At 43.3% G+C, this 21732-nt stretch overlaps 1 protein-coding gene and 1 long non-coding RNA gene across 21 annotated transcripts in view; one reads left to right on the forward strand and one right to left on the reverse strand.

The window, feature by feature from the left end:
* The window catches only part of LOC110257250 (uncharacterized), a 71848-nt gene extending 65714 nt beyond the window's left edge, over nt 1-6134 (reverse strand). For 12 of the 18 annotated variants that reach the window (XR_014830800.1, XR_014830787.1, XR_014830786.1 and 9 more), the window contains exon 1: nt 6012-6134. This is a non-coding gene — a long non-coding RNA (uncharacterized LOC110257250). Of the gene's footprint in view, nt 1-5706 lie in introns of all 18 variants that reach the window. The other 6 variants (XR_014830788.1, XR_014830785.1, XR_014830797.1 and 3 more) reach the window with 2 other exon arrangements.
* A 159-nt stretch (nt 6135-6293) lies between these two features.
* The window catches only part of OTULIN (OTU deubiquitinase with linear linkage specificity), a 34045-nt gene continuing 18606 nt past the window's right edge, over nt 6294-21732 (forward strand). Inside the window, exons 1-3 of one of the 3 annotated variants that reach the window (XM_003133841.5) lie at nt 6294-6592; nt 14542-14618; nt 19235-19329. In XM_003133841.5, coding sequence (XP_003133889.1) covers nt 6441-6592; nt 14542-14618; nt 19235-19329 — 324 coding nt within the window. In that variant the 5' untranslated portion in view covers nt 6294-6440. Of the gene's footprint in view, nt 6593-14221; nt 14274-14541; nt 14619-19234; nt 19330-21732 lie in introns of those variants that run through there. The other 2 variants (XM_085001724.1, XM_085001725.1) reach the window with 2 other exon arrangements.

Below are 21732 nucleotides of genomic sequence, written 5' to 3' on the forward strand. Positions count from 1 at the left end.
AATAGGATAAAAACCCAGAAATAAACCTATGCACTTATGGTCAATTAATCTACAACAAAGGATATGAGAATATATAGAATGGAGAAAAGACAATTTCTTCAATAAATAGTGCTATAAGAACCAGACAGCTCCATATCAAAGAATGAAATTAGAACACTCTCTAACACCATATTAAAAATAAATTCAAGATGGATTAAAGACCTAAGTGAAAGACTGGGTACTCTCGTGATTCTCATAAAAGCATTAATCTCATTCATGAGGGTTCCACCCTCCTGATCATCTGATCCTAATTACCTGCTAATGGCCCCACCTCCTAATACCATCCCCTTGGAGAATAGGGTTTCAACACATGAATTTTAGGAGGACACAAATATTCAGTTAATATCACCAGATATAAGTCATACTGGGGGTTAGGGCTTCAACATATGCATGGGGGGGCATATTCAGTCCATAGCAGGTACTAAGGGCATGGAATTCTATTTTACGGCTCTTCAAAAAAATTATCATATGCCTGAATCATTTTTTTTAGGATGAAATTCTCTTTAGCTGGAGGCATAAGACTGGTTTAATACTTTTCCAGAATTCCAAGTCTTTGTACAACATCATTCTCTGTCATCTCCTTATACATGAAATGGTTTCAATTTCATGATAAAATTTCATTATGACTGAATTTCATACTTCTCCCAAGAAAAACTCTTGGGGACAATTTTGGGGGTTTCCAGGTAAACTATTACTACTGCAAGGTATTTTTTAATGGACTATTTCCCCATAAAGTTATTTCTTCTAGTCTCAGAACTACGAAGACACAGTAGCCCCCACAACAAAATCCTGATAAAAAACAATGAGCATTCCACAATCAGGAAACATGCTAAAAACAGGGGTCCTTGAAATAAATACTCAGGTATTCTTACAGTAGTTAATTTCTAAGTGAAACTAGCAACACTTCCTTCCAAGCTTGAGTACAGTGCATAAACCTATGAAACAAGAATAAGCTAAAAAGTACCTTTCCTGTGACGACTTTAGGAACCGATGTACAGAATACCCTTGAAGTCTATTTCTTATTGCTGTGACATTGGGAAATTCCATAAAGTAAAAATATGTTTTGACCTTGCTGTAAAATAGGAGTTTATGGTATTGAAAGGGTATATATGCATATAAATTGTACTAAGTTCCTTACAGAGAATTAAAAAAAAAAATCAATCCAACCAACCAACACTAACAGCTCAGTAGTATTCTTCATGAGCATTTACTCTAAGTAAGGGCTGAAATGTTCAAAGGAAAGGAACATAGAATCTTTCATGCATTAACTATTGTAGGCAAGACCACTGAAGAAGTAAGTATACTAGTTTGAGATGGTTCAAAATATTTTACCAAGTCTAAGCATTTACAAATTATACCACAATTTTACTTTTATTAGTTATATAATTTAGGAATGTTTGACTCTAAGAGGAAGAGGTAAACTATCTGTAATTGTCTCTAGCAATGTTATTATAAGCTTTTACTTAGGCTTATAGAATTTGTTATTATTTATTCATCTTGATGTAACAGTAAGTTAAGTGTAATTATATCATAGTTCATGGGCCTACTTCTCACAGCTTCCTCTAAGAACCTCTGATTTAGTTTTTATTTAACACATTTGTTCTCTGATAATTTAGTTCTATATGCTGATAAAAAATTTGGACATTCCCAATATGCATATACACATTAAAAATACACACATACCTCTATGTTAGGCAAACTATAAAACATAGACACAGTAGATTTTTAAAGGATTACAGATGAAATAATTAACATTTACATTTAAACCTTTCTTTTGAAGTACAAAATAAGGACAGTATGATTAGACATTCTTCCTTATTTTGGAAAGTCTTGATTTATAATTGCATGACATGGTGATTTGAGTTTCATTTTTTTCTAATATAACAGATGGGGGAATAGTTTTAGATTTATAGAGCGACAGATAAGACAGTACAGAGTGCCTATATACCCTGTTCTCATCCTATTACTAACATCTTACATTAGTATGGTTTATTTATTACACTTAATGAACCAATACTGATCCATTATTAGTCAATAAAGTCCACAGTTTATTCAGACATCCTTTGTTTAACCTAATGTCTTTTTCTGTTCCAGGATCCCATCCAGAATACCACATTACATTCAGTTGCTGTGTCTCCTTAGGCTCCTCTTGACTTTTTGAAGACTACTGGTTAAGTAATTTTTAGGATGCCCCTCTAATGCAATGTGTAATTTGTCTAGTGTTCTTCTCATAATTAGACTGTGGCTGTGAATTTTTGGAAGATCACAGAGGTGTGGTGCCATTTTCATCCAATCATATCAAGGTTATATATCAGCAACATGATTTATTACTGAGCTCAGGTTACATGGCCCATTAGCAAGCCAAAAGCTGTTTCTCAAAAGGAGAGTCATTATCTTCAGAGGATGGCAGGGCTTTGCTCCAAAATCCTAAGGGTCTGCATTGATTCATTTACATAGGTATTTGTCAAAGACTCCAAAATCATCTCTACTTACCACTTCAAGTAACATTGGACCTACTGAATCTTACTATCCAAGAAGCAGAGCAACTTATACAACAACCTGGACCTGCTGCAGAGACTTCTCTCTCTAGGTCTTATGCATTTTTTTTTTTAAAATAGTAGGAGAGGCCAGATATAACAACTTATCCTTCATGTTAGATATTTTAATATACCTCACTCCCCTGGATCACTAGAAATTTCACTGAGATAGAAAGCCTCTGGATTTGGGGGGACTTATTTCCTATCCTCTGACACACAAATTTCTTACCAACATGTATATAGTAATTGCTACTTCCTGCCTACCAGGACCAATCAGCATATCAACATTAATGTGATGGACCAGCATGATGTTCGTGGATGTGGAAGAGGTAGGGGAAGGGAAGGAGATCCCTTCAGACTAACTCATGTCACAAGGCTGAAGAGATGATATAGCCTGTGGTAGGACAGTGAAGGTGTGTTGCTAGCCTTGCCAGCTGATTCCTTCTAGTCATCTTTTCAACACATATAACGGAAAAAAGCAATGATCAGATCAATAGCTGCATACCTGGTACTAGGAATGAAACCACATCTGGAATAGCAGTGCAACTGGAATTATCAATAATCAGATTTACAGAAACCCACTGTCATTCTCGAAGATGCCATCTGTATTCTGCACTTGACAAATAGGTGGGCTGCAGAGGGATGTGGTGGGTATCACAAAGCTTGCAACTTTCAAGCCCTCCATAAATGTGGTATTGTTTACAGGTAGAAACAGTTCTAATGGCTTCCATTTGTCCATTCCTATAGTAACAGCCTTCACTCTACAGGTCAGGAGACCAATGTGGGGATTCTGCCAGCTGCTGAATATGTCTTTTTTTTTTTTTTTTTTTTTTCAAATGCATTCTGGAACCGGGGAAATAAGCACAGGATGTGTTCGGAGACTTGGTGGGGCTAATGTAAGATGAACTTGAACTAAAATTCCACTGATCACTTGACCTTCACAAGTCCCTACTCTGATAGGTAGACACAGTGATGTTTTGGGTTTCCACAAATTACTTCTAGGTCATAGACATTGTCTACAAATCCCCCCAAAGTCTGGTTATTTCCTTTGCACCAATGCACAGTCACTCTACTGGATGGTTACAGGATCTTTTTGGGAAGGCTGGGAAAAAATTAATACTGTACACTTTGGACAATGAAGTAGGGTCCTTTCTCAAGAAGACCTGGCCTCCCCTTCAATCAAAGAGTTCTGGAAACGTAAATTGGCTCAAGTCTGAGAATTGATTGAGGGGCTGTGATTTTATGTTTCAGCGATGCAAGTTTGGATTTCTAGGTTCATAGACCTAGACATTTTCTGTTTATAAAGAAGAACTGGCAATCATCCATTTATTTCTTTTCTAGGGATACCATGATCGATCAGCCAACACTACAAGTCTCTGGAGTCAGACAATCCTAATTACTGCTTTGCTCAGTCGTTCACTACAGTAACCACACTGGTCCCTACCTACCACCCTGAGGTCCCATTATCCCCACTGCATGTAGGAATCCCAGTTTGATGCTAACAGTTTTCATTGAAGGATACGTCTGAACAGACAAGAGCAGCAGTTGCAGATCTCTTTAAGATGCTGGGGCTCACTTCACAAATTATTTCTCACTGTCATGGTGAAGGGTAATGTCTTCTGAATTATCCTGAGGTGGGTGAGAAGGTCTTACATGATAAATCCACTCTAGGGTCCCCATCTTCCCAAGTCTTTAGATATCTTCCTCGATACAGTATCCTAGGCAGTTCTGGTACTTCAACTGCATTTAGTGTAGGCACTTTTGGGTGGAACGAAGTCATGTGATCCATGGTGTTTTCATGCAATTCCTTCTCACAGTGGGTCTACTGGGCTCTCAAATCCATTTTGTGGTTACTTTCTCAGTTCCATAGGCACAATAGGAAGAAAAATACTTAGCAACCAAACTATTAAGCTTTTTCTAGCTCTTTGAAGTAAAGTGTATCTGCTTAGTAGCCCTTATCAATAAATTTGCCCTGATAATATTTTACAATTTTTCACTTAAAAATTTTTTTTATTATAGTTTATTTACATTGCTATGTCAATTTCTGCTGTATGATCCTTCACTTTTATCTCTGTTAGTTTCCCTGCTCTGTTACTGCAAAATAACACAAACTGAGTGGCTTAAAACAACAGGAATTTATTCTCTCATGGTTCTTGAGACTAGGTATCTGAAATCAAGTTGTCAGCAGGGCCATGCGCCTTCCAAAGCCCCTTTGGAATGATCTTTGACTTTTCCTAGCTTCTAGCAGCTCCTGCCATTTCTTGGCTTCTAGCAACATCACCCTAACCTCTGCCTTCATCTTCCCATGTCCTCACTCCTGTTTCTATGTATCTCGGCATTTTCTCTTATATAAAGATACCAGACATTGATTTTCACCCAATCTAATCCAATCTGACCTAATTTTAACTGATTGCATCCTCAAAGAACCTATTTCCAAATAAGGTCACAGTGAGTTTCCAGTTGGAATGAATTTTAGGGTACACTAGTCATCCGCTATAATCCCACACCCTTACTATCAATACAAAATTTAACTGCATAGTCTTTTGTATGCTATGCATTTTTAAAGCATGTGTATTTATCACTCTCAAAATGAAAGGGTAAAACCCACCATAGTTCTTTGCCTTAAAATGCAAGGATTCTTTACATCCAGTTTCTCCCTTTGATGCCCATTAGCACTTAGTCTCCCTAACACTGGTCCGTCTTGCTCTTTCCCAATCTTTTCTCTAACTGTAGTGATCTTTCAAGGAAGATCAAGGTCTTTAATTAACTGCAGGTGACTTTTTGAGATCTGGTCTCCAGCACCCTTCTCCCAGTTTCATCTTTCAATAAAATACCCTGTTTTGAACCAGTTTTGCCCCAGAGCTACTTGTAGGTTTCTGGATTGCCCATACCAATCCCTTCCCCATTATTTGGTCCTGAGCTCTTTGCTTTAGTAACACTTCTAGCACTTTCGACTGCTGCCCATCTTTAGCGGCTACTCTATTTCCTCCCTAAAGCTGAAACATTTTGTCTTCTGATGTCTGAAGTCTGCTAGTATTTTTCCTTTGCTGTTGCTCCTTCCTAAATCAAATTTCAAATTTTATTTTAAAGAACGTGGTCCAAGAATACACACTGTGCTGTGCTGGCTCACCTGCTGTGTCGAACCATGTCGCCCTTCTCACCCTCACGGAAGGAAGGGGCTGTAACTCCCTGCCCTGGGGCGACAAGCCCGACCCCACACCAGAAGCCTCCGGTCTCTGAGCTCGGGGCGGGTGGTGACGGGACAGCCACGGAGGGAGGCCTAGCAAGTTGCATATCACCCACCCGGGCACATCCCTTGCTCTTTAGCTGAGGAAGCCAGCCAGCGGAGGGAGAAACTCGGAAGCCCAGAGCGACACTGTAAGGTGCCCCCAAACGTCAGCGCCCTTCGCACCCCAGGCCGGACTTCTTCCTCACCGAAGAGGTAGCCCACCGCTCGTCCAGTCCCTTTTCGCTTCCTCACACCCCAGGACTCGAGGACAAGCAGCGGACGGGACTGTCAGCGCGACGAACGCGCGCCGAGAAGCCCGGGCGGCCAGCGGCGTGCGGAGGCGGAGCAAGCGCAGAAAAAGCCTCGCGTGGGCGGTCCTGGCCGCAGGCCGCTAGGCGGGCGCAAGCGCATGCGCAGGCGCCTCGTCGCCGGGCTCCCCGCCGCCTCTGGCCGCGCCCCCTCGCCGCGGGTTAGAGGCCACGGGGCGGGAGGTGGTGACGCGCGCGGAAGCGGCCGGTGCACCCACCCGAGCCCGCGGGCAGCAGGGCGGCAGCGGCCACGGCCGGGCGCCCCGAAGGGTGGGGCCCCGGGTCGCTCGAGAGCGGCTGAACCCCCGCGGCGCCGCCGGCGGCCCCATGCGTCGGGGGACCATGCCTCAGCCCGGAGCGTGGCCGGGCGCGAGCTGTGCCGAGAAGCCGGCGTGGGAGGCGGGGGCCGCGGCACCGGAGGGCGGGAAGGCGGCAGCCGGCGGGCCGCCGCGGGCCGCGATGCGGTGCGCAGCCGAGCAGTGAGTGAGGGGCGCGGGCTGGGGCCGGCTGGACGGGCGGGGGCGCCGGGCTCCGTCCCGTAGGGGAGGCTGTGGGTGGGCGGGAGAGTAGCCAGGGGGAGGCTTCTTCGCACCTTGTTTTCTAAGTAAGGTCATGGGCGACGAGGAATTTGAAGCCCCTTGTATCGTGTCTGAGTACAAAAGTTTTTCCGGAGGGCGCTTCTTAAAATCCAGGTTATCCGGTGCCTCCATCCCCTTTTTTGATCCCTCTATAGCTTTTAAAGCTAAAGAACGCTCCAGAGTCTTGGGGAACAAACTTCAGAAGCATATTACAGCTCCCTTCCATGAGATCTCTTCTCCAGCCTGGTGCGGGAAGGAAGTAAGGTTGTCCCTGTCACAGCCACGGGGAAGCTGAGCCAGGCGACATGTTTGTTCTTGGAAGGCAAGTCGCGGCTTGATGAGCGTCCCACCTGTTGGACAGACTTTGGACGGAGGCTGACCCAATTGTTTTGCCTGTTAGCTGCTTAACTAGGTGTCTCCAACCCCCTATATTTTTAAATACCAAAGGCAGTGCTGGTTAGATCAATTATTTATTGAACCGTAAAGAAGGCAGTGTAAATCAAAGGAGTTTAGAGTTTCTGCAAAGATCTGGGGGTTGGGGGCGGGGGTTGGAAGCAAAATTTAAAGTAGAAGACCGAAACTTTACTGCACTTTCAAGTTCTGGTCACATATAAATGCCTTTGGAATTCCAAAAATGACGGAAGCTCTCAAATAAGCAGTTTGACAGATACCTTAATTGGCCAAAAAGTGCCCTAAAAGTGTGCCATTTCCTAAAAAGGGGTGGGGGGCTGTTATTGCAGATAATGTATTAAAATAATTCTTGCTTGCCTGGTTCTTTACTGTGGGGTTTGGCATTCTCATTTCTTGAATACCCACACCCCTTGGGATAATAATATGTGCACTAAGTGGGTAAACAACCCACTGAGAAAGATTTAGAGCAGGAGGTCTTAAATTCCTGCTCACAGGAGCTAAGCAGATAACCTGAGTGAGTGAGTGAAGCTGGCCAGGTGTAGAACATGGATTCCTGGGGAGCTGGGTTTGTTGGGGCCAAGGTCGGCTAAGTTCCAGCTTATAATTGCCAGATATCCTATGTTTGAAGAATCCAGATATTCTAACTTTTATTGGAAATGTCCTGATTTTTAAATAGCATTTTATCTTATTCTTTTCTTCTTATGGCCACACCTGTGGCATATGGAAGGTCCCAGGCTAGGTGTCTAATTGCAGCTGCAGCTGAGGCCTATGCCACATCAACACCAGATCTGAACAGCATCTGCAGCTTATACTGCAGCTTGTGGCAGCCCTGGATGCTGAACCCACTGAGCGAGGCCAGGGATCAAACCTGCATCCTCACAGACACGATGTTGGGGCACTTTTCTTAACTGGCTGAGCCACAGCTGGAACTCCTTTTTTTTTTTTTTTTAAATTGAAACCACTGTGCAGGCCCACTTGTGAGCTGATATGACTTGTGGCTGCAGTTTTGCTCCCAGGGTTTGAGCCCTGCCTTGGGCTCTATAGCTGGTAAAGCGGGGGTTGGGAGGTGGTCTTTTGCCTCTGCCCCTTCCCAGCCTATGCTGGTTTCTGACTGCTGCTGCCAGGCTGGCTGCTGCTACCTCTCATGCCCCAGTGGTCTGAGCTGTGTCCCCACTTAGAGGCCCTGGCCCTCAGATGCTGCTCCTCCTCCTCAGTCTTTTTATGCCCCCTGGGAAATGCAAAAATTTTGAAGTCAGAACCAAGGTACCCAAAATATTATTAGAGTTATTTGACAAGTTTTTCTGCTTGGATGTGGTTCCCAGAGTCTGAGCACCTGGGGAAATGGGTCATGGTACGAAAGGTACACTGTCCCCTGATGAAAAGATTTTGTGGCATAGATTCCTCTTCTGTCTACTGTCAGTAGAATCATAGGCTTAGAGCTGAAAGGAACCTAAAAACCCCAGGCTAGGTTTATCATTTTACAGTTTAGGAGACTGAGTTGCAGATTTGATAGGTGCAGCTGGGCCAGGAAGGTGCAGGGAATAGGTTTCAGGGCTGTGTTCACTGGGTGGTGGCCTCCTGCATACCTTTTCTGGCTTCCTCTGCAAAACTAGGCAGAGGGATGTGACTTAGAATGACTATAGCCTTCACTTTTTTTTTTTCCCCCCTGAAATAGATGTTCCAGTTTGCCATTTATTTTGTAGTTTAATTTCTTTTCTTCCTACTTTTGTTGTCTTTGATGACCTCACTTTCTTTTTAACTCTCACAAGAGAACAAAGGGGAACAAAGGAAAGGAGGTGAAGGTAACTTCAAACGTCAGCTTCTGAACCACACAGCTACGTTTTGGGCTTTCTTAGTATCTGGACAGTGGAGGGTTGCTCTGTGATATTTTCTCAAGGGCTAGAGAAACTACTGCAGCATATAAACATTGCTTATTATATAATGTGTGCATGTCAGTTCTTAAATGTATATATGCATACTGATTATTGACTGTTGATTTAAATAAATAGTGTAATACTTGAATTAGGCCCTAAAATAGTTTTTAAAGCCTTGTGTTTTTCTGTCATTGGGGCCAAATCCTGGCTTCCCACCCATAGAGTTGGGTTTGCCTTGCACAGGAATATGAAACACCATAAAATGCAGGTATTTTGAGATACCCTGCAGGATCTGTTTATTACATTCAGTGAACAATTATGAATACAAATCGTAGCTCACCTTTTGCAGCCGTTATACATTTGGGATGTGACTCTCTGAGGGGTGGGTAGGGGAAGGGACAGCTCATTTCCTAGACAACACTGTAGGTTACCTGCTTCTTTTGACTGAACTCACCGGGAGAGAAATGGGGAAGAAAGACACAAAAGTCACATGGATGAGCTGCTTTCTACATCTCCTCTTCCTTTCCTTTTCCAGTTCTCTTGAGAGCTGTCAGCCCTTTGACAAGCCCTACAAATGGCTCACGAGATGACTTAGGGCCCCCTTTTCTACACTTAATTTTTTTTTTTTTTTTTTTTTCTGGCTGCACCCATGGCATATGAAAGTTCCTGGGCCAGGGATAGAATCCTTTGGCAATGCCAGGTCTTTTAATCCATGCCTCCACAGCAGCCTGAGCCGCTGCATTCAGATTCTTAACCCACTGTGCCAGGGTGGGACCTCCCCCTTTTGTAGAAGCATTGGGTCAGCGCAGGTTTAGTTGACTTTTTTGGAAACCTCCTCACTCCTCCTATCAGCACGACTCTTAGACTCCATCTCCTGCTCACCTCACAGTTGAAACTTAGGCTGTCTACCTCGTGCTCTTCCCTAAGCTATGCTACAGTCCTTGGGGACTAGATAGACAGTGACCTAGATAGACAGGCTTAGGGAATTGAGAAGTGAGACTCCTCTGTCTGCCTGATGGTGGGACAGGGTTTGATTCTGGGGTCCATGGGCTGGCTGTGTGTGTGGGGGGGAGCATGCATCTGTGTACCCCTCTGAAAATAAAGGCAGAATTATATGTGTATGTTTTTTTTGGACTGAGGTTCTGAGGAAAGCTGTGGATTCTCAAAAGGGCTGTGAGCAACAGACTGTGAAACCCTTGTTCCTGGGTGTTGCTAAGTGTACTGTTGTGTGAATGTGTTTTCCTACTGACCTCACACCTTAGCCGCTCTGGGGGGCTATCTTTGATGGGGTAACAGCTACTCCCTCTTGTCCCTTCCCCGACCTGCTTCAGAGTTGAGATGTCTCTGAGAACCTCATTTGTTGAGGGTGTCAGGTTGTCCCCAGATACCTCTGGAAGTCACATGGAGAGGCATGAGCCAGTTGTGGAAAGTCCACTTGCAGAAAGGAGGTGGAATTTTGGCCTGGGTGCCGGTACTTTCCTGCATTTGATGTGTTGTTCGCTCATCTATACAACCACTAAGAGGTGGAGAAAGGCTGGGTTGAGTGGTCTTTGCTCTTCCTGTGCCTGTAGGACGGTGCACAGTGTCACAGTGGTTGACACTATCTCACCAACACTACCTGGGCCATTAGTCTTCGAGGACAGGCCACGTTAAGCATGAACTGCAGCGTTCAAGTCCAGAGAGCTAAACAAAGTCACACTCAGATTAGCTTTTTTAAGAAACCAAGGGGAACTTTGTGCAAACGTTCATAACGGCGAGTGATTAAAATCGTCTTGTTAGCTCTGCACGTATGTTAGAATTATGTGTTTACTTGTTATCAGAAATTGAAAACTTGGCTTCACAGAAATATCTTCTGCTTTACTGAGCTCTGTGTTTTTAGCTTATAGCTTTTGTTTTGGGGAACAGGATAATTGTATGTAGTAAGCATTTTAAAATTAAGTTTTCAAACATTTTATTGTTATCCAGGTCTATGAATAGAGCAAGAGGAAGGTGATCATTTAATATACAATGTCGTGTAACCTCAGTGGTGGATATTGCCTTAATATTGAGAATAAAATGTTTCATCTCCAGGAGAAAATGGGAGCTTAAAGATACACATTTTAAAAAAATTTTTTAAATTGCTATTTGATACACATTTTGAAATAAGATTATAATGCTAAATTAATAATTTTCTAAGTAGGAATTATTAACATTTTGGTTTTAAAATTTAACTCGGTTATGTAATTGAGTATGACTTACATGCCATGGTCCCCAAGAAATCAAGTCACATTTAAGACTTGGACTTTTTTAAACTACTTTTCTGGCAATCTAATGTTTTCCCAAAGGAAACTTTTTGCTGTGGTGACCATTTGAGCCTGTGGACTTCAGTGGCCTCTTTTGTGCCATATGGTGGACACTCTTCACCCCAACCCTAACTTGTCATACACAAAAGATGGCCACATTTCTGAAACTGGTCAGCGTCAAGGGTTTTACCGTATCATGTATTATCCCCTTTCCTTTCATTGTTTTGCTCTCTTCCCGTCCCATAACAAAAATTTAAACCCCTAGTTGTTTTCAGATCCCCAACTTTAAATCTTGTTTTGTTGTTATTTTCAGTTTTATTATTTTGATACTTAAAAATGTTAAGGCAGAAGTTTATTGAATTATTTTCTTAAAAAAATTATAATTTTTCTTGCTCTCACCTCTCTCTCTCTTTCCTGTTGATTGTCCTTGTGTTGGATGAATATTTCATTTTGGCTGTTAAATGTCTTCTTTTCTCACTGTATTGATTGAGCTTTATTGTTTGAATTTGTGCCTTATCCTCTCTCCAAGGAAATATAGCTCTCGGATCATTTTCAGATCTTTAAAGGCCGTATTGCAGTTTCCCTGCTGCCTTGGCAAGTTAGCGAATGTCCTTGGATACGTATCCTTGGTGGCCGTGGAAGTTAGCAAACGTTTGTGCACGGAATCCGAATGAAATGAATGTAGTGAGGCTAAAGTAATTTGAATATGCTCTTTAGGCCTCCCATTCATCAATCTCTGCTTTACCTCTTTTGTAGATCTTGAATATTTATTTATTTATTTATTGTTAAAAGTATTCTTGAATACTTTTTTATTTCCTGTAATCTCCCTTCCTGCTCTGTCGGTTTTCTTTTTGCATTTAGTTCTCCTGTTGACTTCGTTCCTTCCCCGTCCTGTTGGTCTTTGTGGGAATTTGTATTTGTGGCTGTGCAGAGAGATGCTTGTTTAGAGAACCTCCTCGGGGCAGTGGTGTTGCCATTGCACGTGGTTGTTTTGTGGATTAGAAGAGAAGACAAGAGCAGAGGCAGATATGTGTGCCCATAGCCACAGAATTCGTTTGAAGTACAGATAGAGTCATAGGCTGTTAGAACTAAGAACTGGAAGAGGAACCTTGTAAATCACTTAGATCTTGTCTGGTCTTCTCATTTTGAAGATGAGAAAACTGAGGCCAAGATTAAGGAAGTAGCTTCTGCAAAGATAATGATACTATGACAATGATTCATTTAAGTCCCTCTTGTGCAGGATCAGAATTTCTCTCCCATCTGATAAAACTAGGAAGGCAGCTGAAAGGTAACTTTAAACTACTGAAACAAGAACTAACAGTCTCTTTTTATTTTAAGTGTTTGTTGTATAGTCCCTGCGAATCTGGTTTTTGTTTGCTTTTAACCCTGACACTCATGGGTGACATCACATCTTTTACTTGAAATCTCACTGGGTTGGAACACATGGCAAGCCCTCAACCCCACAACGTTTTTTAAAAAATGGGCACACACACACACACATATCATTTTTATGTAGAGATTAAAAAAAAGGGAAAAACAGCAGAACTGATGATTGGGTGAACTGTTTATCACTACTCTGCACAAGTGGATGTAGTATGAGAACTAATAAGGCCAGCTAAGTTTTTTGAGTGCTAAGTATTTTGCAAGTCTGTTTTCACAACACTCTCTTGAGTGAGCACTCTTTTTTTTACAGGTGGATAAATTTAGGTGCTGAGAAGTGTACTCACTTTAGTTCCACAGTCTACATATGGCCAGTAAGGGCTGGAGTGAGGAGTGGTTAAACCTGACAGTCTGACTCCAGCCCTGATGCTCACTGTGAGGTCACCCACACAGCACAGGCCCTGATGTGTTTGGCAGTGAGCCAGTTACGCCTAGGGCCTGTGCGGTGCCAGTCACGGGCTGGGGTAGGTCAGGTGTTTGGGCTGAAGTGTGGGTGTGTGTAGGGTAGTCACAGAATACAGACTAGAGTGGTGGGTCAGGTCCAGATTTAGACTTCCCTGCTGCTTTGGGAGCTGTTGGAGGGTTTCCGTGGGGTGGAGGGCCTAGTGTGTTGTCTCCACCTCAGTTAGCCTTTCTCAGCACCCCTTCCTCCCTCCTGCTCCCTCTCACCCCTCCTCTTCCTCCAGCAGTGCTGAGCCACGCTGTAGGAGCTGAGTGCTTAGGGAATTGGGGGTGGGAGTCTCTCAAGGCATTCACTTAATTCCTTATTTTTTACTGACCTTGTTAACTTCTCCACTCTGTTCTGTTGTGCCTGCAGCCTCCCGCCTTGTCTTGTATGAGGATTGGGGGTGTGCTGTCCTGATGGCGTACGGGGAATTGGGGGGGCTGGTCTCTCCTGATATGGACGTGAGCCAGTTTCCTGTTTTCAGCCTGGGTGTCTCCCATACCCTCTGAAGTCCTTGGCACCCCCATTGCTGAGCCTTTCCAGGCCTCTGAGCGGTTACCTGCCTGCCCTTCCTGCAGAGGGCCCTGCACTGGCCCCGCGGCTTCCCCCGTCCTCTGTCACTCACTACCCTTTCTTCCACTTTTGGATGGTTTGGACTTTCACGAGTCTTGTGGTTTCAGTAGAGAGCTGGCATTTCTGTTTCCCATCCTTGTGTTGTGTGTGTATCTTGAGAGGAAAAGAAAGCATCTTAAAACTCTGCCCTTTATTCATCTTTGTCTAGCCCCCCCAGTGGGGTTTTCTCCCTTTCCAGGACTTAGTAGGTTCTTGTTCGCTCACTAGGTGAGACTGCAGCCTCTTGAGGGAGCTACTGTGTGAGTCTCAGCGGAAGTGTGGGGACAGCAGGGAAGTGCTCAACGGAAGGCAGTCAGGGACTAGGAGAAACCTCGGGAGGTTTTGTAGCTTTGGGGGCTTGTACTCTCCTATCTTTGTTCTTAAAGCAGCTCTTGTAAAGCCTGCTTGTGACAGGCTACAGTCCTGTATAGATACTTTCATTAGCACTCTTTCCATTCCAGGAGCTTGAGGAATCACGCTGGGCCTCACTGCTAAGACGCATGCTAAGATGCTTACAGGTGTGTTTGAGGCGTTAAAGATCGAACAGTTAAAGTGGCCTCAGAGCCAGGTAGCTGGTGTCTCATTTAAAGTACCCCCCCCCCCAAATTGGAATGACAGAAACATGAGTCTAAGATAAAAGGCCATATTTTATCAGATTGTCATCATGTAATGTGAAAAAGTTAAACTTAGCATGTCTAATATATTTTTTAAGCAGCTGCATATTGTGATAAGAGGGAAAATGTCAGTGCAACACATTTTGAAATTTCTAATTTGGTGTGATTTCAGCGAGGAGGACATGTATCGTGCAGCGGATGAAATAGAAAAGGAGAAAGAATTACTTATACATGAAAGAGGGGCATCAGGTATGTTTGGAATTGCTTTATTTATAGAGTTCTTACTGTTTATAATAGAAAATGCAGTTAAATCAGTGTATCTACGTTCATAAAATACTGAGGTATACTTCCTAGAAAATATTCTTAGGCATGTGATCTTAACCTCCATGGGATTATTCATTTTGCTGAGGTATGTTTGGGGAATTCTGGTTTCCTGAGGTTTTGAAATTTTAATACAAGCACTTTCGCTGCATTCTTTACATTCATATCATCTTTGCACCCAGGAGGATTTCTTTAATCTCTTCACACCACTCTCTCAGTCCTTGATTTCCTTATATTCTTAGAGGGAGAGTTTGAGCTTGAAGAGCATTTTTCATTTCAAGCAGAAGGTCTTATTGAGAAGCTGACTCTCCGGGTCTTTGTGTGCAGAAGACCATGTCACTTTGATTGACTTATAAGAAGGAATGGTCATGGGATTGATAGCAGTAATTCTTTCCTCACTTCATGATTTTGTGTCCATGCTTCTGCTCAGTCATGCCCACCCTGTCCACCCCACCAGCCGTATCTGCCCATTGCTGCTGGGGGAGCCACTGCTCCTGGGCGCCTCTGCCGTGGGCACAGCCAGCAGGGCTGTCGGTACCGCCTTGCTTCCCTCTCGCCTCGGGCAGGAGCCAAGGGAGCCTGTGCCCATTTGGGGCGGTGCCATGGATGATGCACAGTGGCATTTTCTTGCACATCACCTGTGTACCATGTGTATTCTACTGGTTTGTTTCAAGAACTAGCTCTTTACTATATGGTTAACAAAGTTTTTTATGTGTAATTAGGAATTAAAGATACAAAGTGGGGTTTTTGATCATAATCTTCTAGTCTTCCTCACAAAGCTTTGGTGGAACTTTTCGCTGTGGTGGCCGAGGGGGATGGTCTCTGTCGTGGTCCAGCAGAGTGTGTTCTGGTCCTCCATAAACTTCAGAGTTCACTTTGGGTTCAGTCCTTATCAATCATGTTCCTGAGGCCCAAGTGGTCTTGAGCTGGTTGCTGCTGCACTCTCGCCAACTCTGCAGGCTCTCTGGTGGAGTTGTCGTCTGTCCCCCGGTGATGCACTCTGCAGGCACTCTAGCCTTTCAGTGGGCCTTGCTGCTCCCAGCTTTAGTCTGCGCTGGGAATGGATCCCGTTACACTCTGCCTCTCCATCCTTCTGGGTTCTTTGTCCTTCCTGAAATGACGTCTTGTGCAAGTGCCTCCAGTGGGAAGCTCTGTTTGTTTGGAGATTTCTTTATTTCACCTTGTCTCTTGAATAACTGTAGAGGAATAGTTGTTTCCTCTAATTTTTTTTGAAGATTTTATTCCATTGTCTTTTGGTTTCTGTTGTAGGTGAAAGTGCTGCAGTCGGTCTGACCCTTGGTGATCTGTCTCTCCCCCATCTCTCTCTCTCTGATGTTCTGTAGTTTCTCTTTGAGGTCTCTTAAGTGTGAATTTTTTTTTTCAACATTTTGCTTAGGATCTTTTTTTTTTTTTTTTTTTGACTTTTTTTAATCTGAGGATGCCTAGTTTTCTTCAGTTCAGGAGAATTCTCAGCCATTATCTTTTTGAATATTTCATTTTTTCTGTTCTTTATTTACCTCTTCCTAAACTCTAATTAGGTGTTTGCTTGCTCTCATTCAGTCATCTAGGGCCCTCAGTTATGCACCTTTTCAAATATTTTCTGACTTTTAGCGTCTGTTGCATTCTGGACTGTTTCTTTTGAAATTTCAGAAAAGTTTTCTTTTTCTTTCTTTTTTTGGAAAAATTCTGTTTTCCCTCCAAATTTGCTTGGTCTTTATTGATAGTGTATTGCTCTTTGCTCATGTTTTGATTCCTACTTTTATTTTTTAAGACATTTTAAACATACTCTTTTGGGCCTGATAATTCCATTATCTGAAAGTCCTGGCAGGTCTGATTGTGCCAGTTGCCGTTTTTACTTATTTCTTTTTCCTTCCAAGTCTGGGTTCTAAGCTCAGCCTCTGTGTATCTTTAGAGTGAGTACAGCTGTCTTGAGTGTGAGCAGATTTGGCCTTGTTTCTACAAGGTACTGAGGGAGTCACCTGCCTTGAGCCACTTTGGGTTAATTTCTGGGCTTGAGTTTTCAGGGTCTTGCAGCTAATGTAAAGTCCCTCACACCCTGTCCTTGTGAGAGAGCCAGCCTCTGGTTATACATGCTTGTTGAGACTTTCTCTCTGCCCAAGTCAGAGACCAGGCCAAGGCAGAAAGTTTTCTCATCCTGTCTCTTTGTTAGTGAAAAGGTTTTTTTCACCTAGTCCAGGGGTCAGCAAACTATGGCTTTTAGGCAAATTTGACATGCCACCAGGCTTTGACATAAAAGTTTATTGGAAGCTCTTAGTTTACATATAGCTCATGGTGATTTTCACACACATGTGCAGTGAAGTTGAGTGATTGTGACAGAACTCTTACAGCCCTCAAGGCCTATGTTACTTACCCTCTGGCCCACTAGAGAAAAAGTTTGTGATTCTCACCCTAGCCTATTGATTGCGAGTCCCAGCGTTCTGGAGGGGTTCACTTTTAACTTCCCATCCTCCCGGGGACTGTGTCTTTGTCTTTGTCACCATTTGGTTATTTTCAGCTTTCCCCTTCGTGTTCTTTTGTGGTATTTTATGTTCTTTCCTGGACACAGTAATCAGGCTGTATTGTATACAATTAGACAAAAAAGGAACTGTTGTATGCTTTAAGCCACTTGAGGTCAGATGTGTCCATCCTGCGTGTCCAGCTTCCAGCATGCAGTGGCTGTTGGAATCCTCCTCCCAAAGAACAGCAGCGGGTGGGAAGGAAAGTACAGTGTTGATGCTGTCAGTGTGCAAGCACCCATTTTCCCACCGTCACTTCCTCACCCAGGCCTCTGATGCAGCACAGGATTGCGGCGTGTGGCTTGGTCTCCTAGCCTGAGGAGGTGGGGGCCCATGCTGCCCTGGCCAGGGACCAGGTCTTATCTTGGTGAGCACAGGAAAGAGGACTGCAAGCGGGGAGAGCAGCAAGGCTGGACTTTCTTCCTGGGAGGACCTTCCTGAGCTAGAAGCGTAGTCTGCCTGGTGGGAGAACAAGGCCCAATGAATGTCCTTGACTCTGAACATCTGTAGTTTCTCGGGCTTTGTGGGGAGGTGAGTGGAAAGGCGATAAAAGGGATCTCTTCCCCTGCAAATAGACAGATGTGTTTCTTGACTTTAAACAATGAATTGTCTTAGTTTGAGGGTTGGCTGTGCAGCTTTGGTATTTGTGGTCTCCCTATATTATGCTTCAGGGGTCTCTTTCACCATTAAGCCAATCCTGACTTAGCCACAGACAAAAGTACCTGTGTTATCAGAGAATGTGTTATTTTCCCTTCTGTATAAAAGGTTTATTTTCCTTATGAAGGGATTCACCATGAGATTTAAAAAAAATAGGTGGTTCTTAAACTCTTTTTTTTAAAAATTGATTTACCTAAACTGGAAGGAGGGCTTGGGGCCCCTCCTATGTGTCTCCGTCCCCGCAGCCATCCCACCCTGTGTGGTGAATGCTTGTGGTCCTTCCTTCTTCGTGGTCTGGAAACCCATTCAGGACAGAACCTGGGGCTTTATTGTCTTCATGTCCCCTGTTCCCAGCTCACTGCTTGGCATACATTAGACATGCAGTCAGTTTTTTTTCAGTTGAGCTGAATATCACATCTTTATTTTAGGTACAGCTTCCTCCAGAGTAAATATGTTGTGTATGTTCTGTGTTTATATTCTAATTTCTTTGATAACATTTACTTCTTTAATATTTTAAAAGGAAGTCAAGATATGTCTGAGAATTTACCTTTTTTCTTCCTGAAACACACACACACGCGTGTGTGTCTGCATATGCACATGCCGCAAAATCAAACCCCAGACTTCATCTATTAAACAAGGAAAATCTAAAGGCCATGTTTTTACTCTGTCATTTGTCTGATCATAAGTTGTATTTTTAATCTGGAGGGGATGTTTTATTAGAGTCAAGGTCTGTGGTTCAGCTAATGTTGAGAGCTCTGTTATTTTCTGCCTGATTATCAACAGTTTGTAGCCTTTTGGGATCAGGGCTGGATATAACTAAAGACAAATATACTTTTTTAATAGAGGAGTCATCTCTTGGTGTAGTGGATGTAATCACAACTCTTTAAATGTATCTTCTCGTAGCTCAGACTGCTGCGTGGTTAATTTGAACATTATTCATAGACACCTGGGTCAGTGTGGTTTCAGGTGCTGAGGAAGCAGCCAAGAAACAAAACAAACCCCTGCCCTCAAGGAACTCATGTCTTGCTGTGTGCGTGTGCGAGTGTGTGTATAAGGGTTGGTGGGGGGACAGGGTGCAGAAAAAGAAACATGCATCAGTACCAGGAAGAAAAACAAAACCATGCAAGGGGAATAGAGTAAGGTTTGTGTGAGACGTTTTGATATCAGGTGTCAGTATTGGAAGTGAGCAGAGACCTGCAGGGAGTGAGGAGCAGGTACCTTGCAGGTAGGACAGGAGCATCAGTGGCAGGATTCTGCATATTTTGAGAATGAAGTGAGTAAGAAAGTAACCCACAGGTAAAGCAGAACCATTATTTTGATTATGCTTTGTTTCATTATTTTCCCCTCCCCCTTTTGAATTTTTTTTAACAGAACCCAGATTAAGTGTAGCTCCTGAAATGGATATCATGGACTACTGCAAAAAAGAATGGAGAGGAAATACACAAAAAGCAACATGTATGAAAAAGGTATGATGCCTGGATTCACGTATTTCAAGTCTTTCCAATAGTCTTATTTAATAATGAATTATTTAATATGTCCTTCTGTATTTTCAGATGTTATGACAACTATGGAACTATTGGTGTTCTAATTTTAGAGATGAGGAGACAGGCTCCAAAGATAAGGGACTTGCTTGAAGTCACAGTATTAATATAGAATCATCAGTTATTCAGTAACTTGATTTCTTTGCAAAACACATAAATGAGTGCTGTTCAGAGTTTGTCCTCTTAGGGTCATTTGGGAATGCCCTCAGTTGTCATACATTGCTGTCCCCCCTCGGATTTATTTTCATGTCTTCCAGTCCTAGGCGGCCTGGTCCCTCCTGCACATCCTAGGCAGAGGGATCTGCAGCCGCTTCCTTTGTGTCCCAGGGGCTTCCCCCTTTCAGTCCCTTTGCAGTTGCATAGATTGGTGACCCTAGTGTGGTCCTTCTGAGGCTGTGGGACCTCAGGAATTCCCATGACACGATCCCGCTGTGATTGGGCTGGGTCATTGCTCAGGTCAAACACTGCACAGCTAGTCAACAGCACGCCCTCTTGGTTCCCCCTCAGATGGATGCTGAAGCCAACATGCCATAGTAGGTTGAAGTTACTGCTACTCTTTTTTTTTTTTTTTTTGTCTTTTTTGTCTTTTGTCTTTTGTCTTGTTGTTGTTGTTGCTATTTCTTGGGCCGCTCCTGTGGCATATGGAGGTTCCCAGGCTAGGGGTTGAATCGGAGCTGTAGCCACCGGCCTAGGCCAGAGCCACAGCAACGCGAGATCCGAGCCGCGTCTGCAACCTACACCACAGCTCACGGCAACGCCGGATCGTTAACCCACTGAGCAAGGGCAGGGACCGAACCCGCAACCTCATGGTTCCTAGTCAGATTCGTTAACCACTGCGCCACGACGGGAACTCCGAAGTTACTGCTACTCTTGACCCTTGAACAATACAGCTTTCAACTGCTCGGGCCCATTTATACACAGATTTTTTTTCACTAAAGATGTACTATAGTACTGTATGATCCATGGATGTGGAGGGCTGAAAATAAAGTTACACGTGGATTTTTCACAGAGTTGGGAGTCAGCGCCCCAAACCACCCTTCACTGCCAAGTTGTTCAGTGGTCAACTATATTTGAATTTTTCTGAGATACAGAAATGGCAGTTTCACCTTAGCACATCTACCATCTCTTATAATTTATGGATTCTATCCTTTGCTCATTTTTCTCTTGGGATTATTTACATTATGAGTTTGAATAGACCTCTGGTATATTGGAAATGTTAATCTGTCATACTTGATTAAAATATCTTTAACTTTTTTTCGTTAAAATTTTGTTTAGAACTGTACTGTTTAGGATTTAAAATTGTCAAACATCTGAATACATTTCTTCCCATCCTCAGAGTTTCATTTTGTAGAAAATGTTGTACACCTTTCAGCAGGCTGCCCCTACCTGCCCTGAAATGGGCTGGCCTTACTGGGAATGTCGCTGCCACTCTGGAAGCTCTGAGTGCACATGTCAACCCTGCTCCCTGCAGGTCTGGACTGCAGACTCTTTGTGTCTCGGGCGCTTGTATGGACTGCAGTCACGAAGTGCTTGGGACTCAGTTCCTGCCAGAGGTTAAGAACATTTTGATTTGGGGGGCCATCTGCTGAATGTGCATATTGGCCACTTGTAGATTTTTTTCTAAAAACCTCCAGCTCTGTATCAAAGTGGATACCAGAGGTCAGCTATCTAAACACTTTTCTCATCTTCCCCAGAAATGCTTTCACCGACTTACAGTTTTACTTTTTGACCTCAGTCCCTTTAAAGGATCTGTTTTAACAGTTGGCAACAGTAAACAGAGATGTTTACTAACTTAACCAAATATTCCGTGTTTTGAAACTCATGCTGAAATCGTTCCTCTGTGATTTTAGTTTGAGGTAAAGATGTGACCCTGTAGTTGGGCTCTTCAGTGCCCAAATAATTAAAGGCACATCAGTTAGAAAAACATCCCATGGGGATCCATGTGGTGATTGGAGCATTTCTGGACCAAGACCATCTTGGACCCAGTTACAGTTTAGTACTTATTTGTTTAATTGTTTTGTTTTGGATATTCTTTTGAAAGTAAGTGCATATAAATTAATTTAAAAAGTTTGGGTCACCTCTGAAATAGAATGAGTGAAGTATGCATTTGGAGAGGTGCAGTTGCTGTTGAACTAGCCAGCATGAGTATTTGGGATGTAGCTAGGGGTTCACCAGAGGGAAGAGGTGCATATTAGTAGGCGTGTGAGTCTGCTTGACGGGCTCGTATATTGATTGCAGTGGTTGGGCCACTAAATAAAAATGCGACTCTCAAAATTTGGTTACTGGAAAGACATACTATCATATCTGCCTAGAACATCTTCCTGAATG

Source organism: Sus scrofa, chromosome 16 (assembly GCF_054392235.1).
Source record: "Sus scrofa isolate SSC_HxYL_T2T_F1_AM1 chromosome 16, Sscrofa_HxYL_maternal_Yorkshire_Landrace_v2.0, whole genome shotgun sequence".
In the NCBI taxonomy this organism is placed as follows: domain Eukaryota; kingdom Metazoa; phylum Chordata; class Mammalia; order Artiodactyla; family Suidae; genus Sus; species Sus scrofa.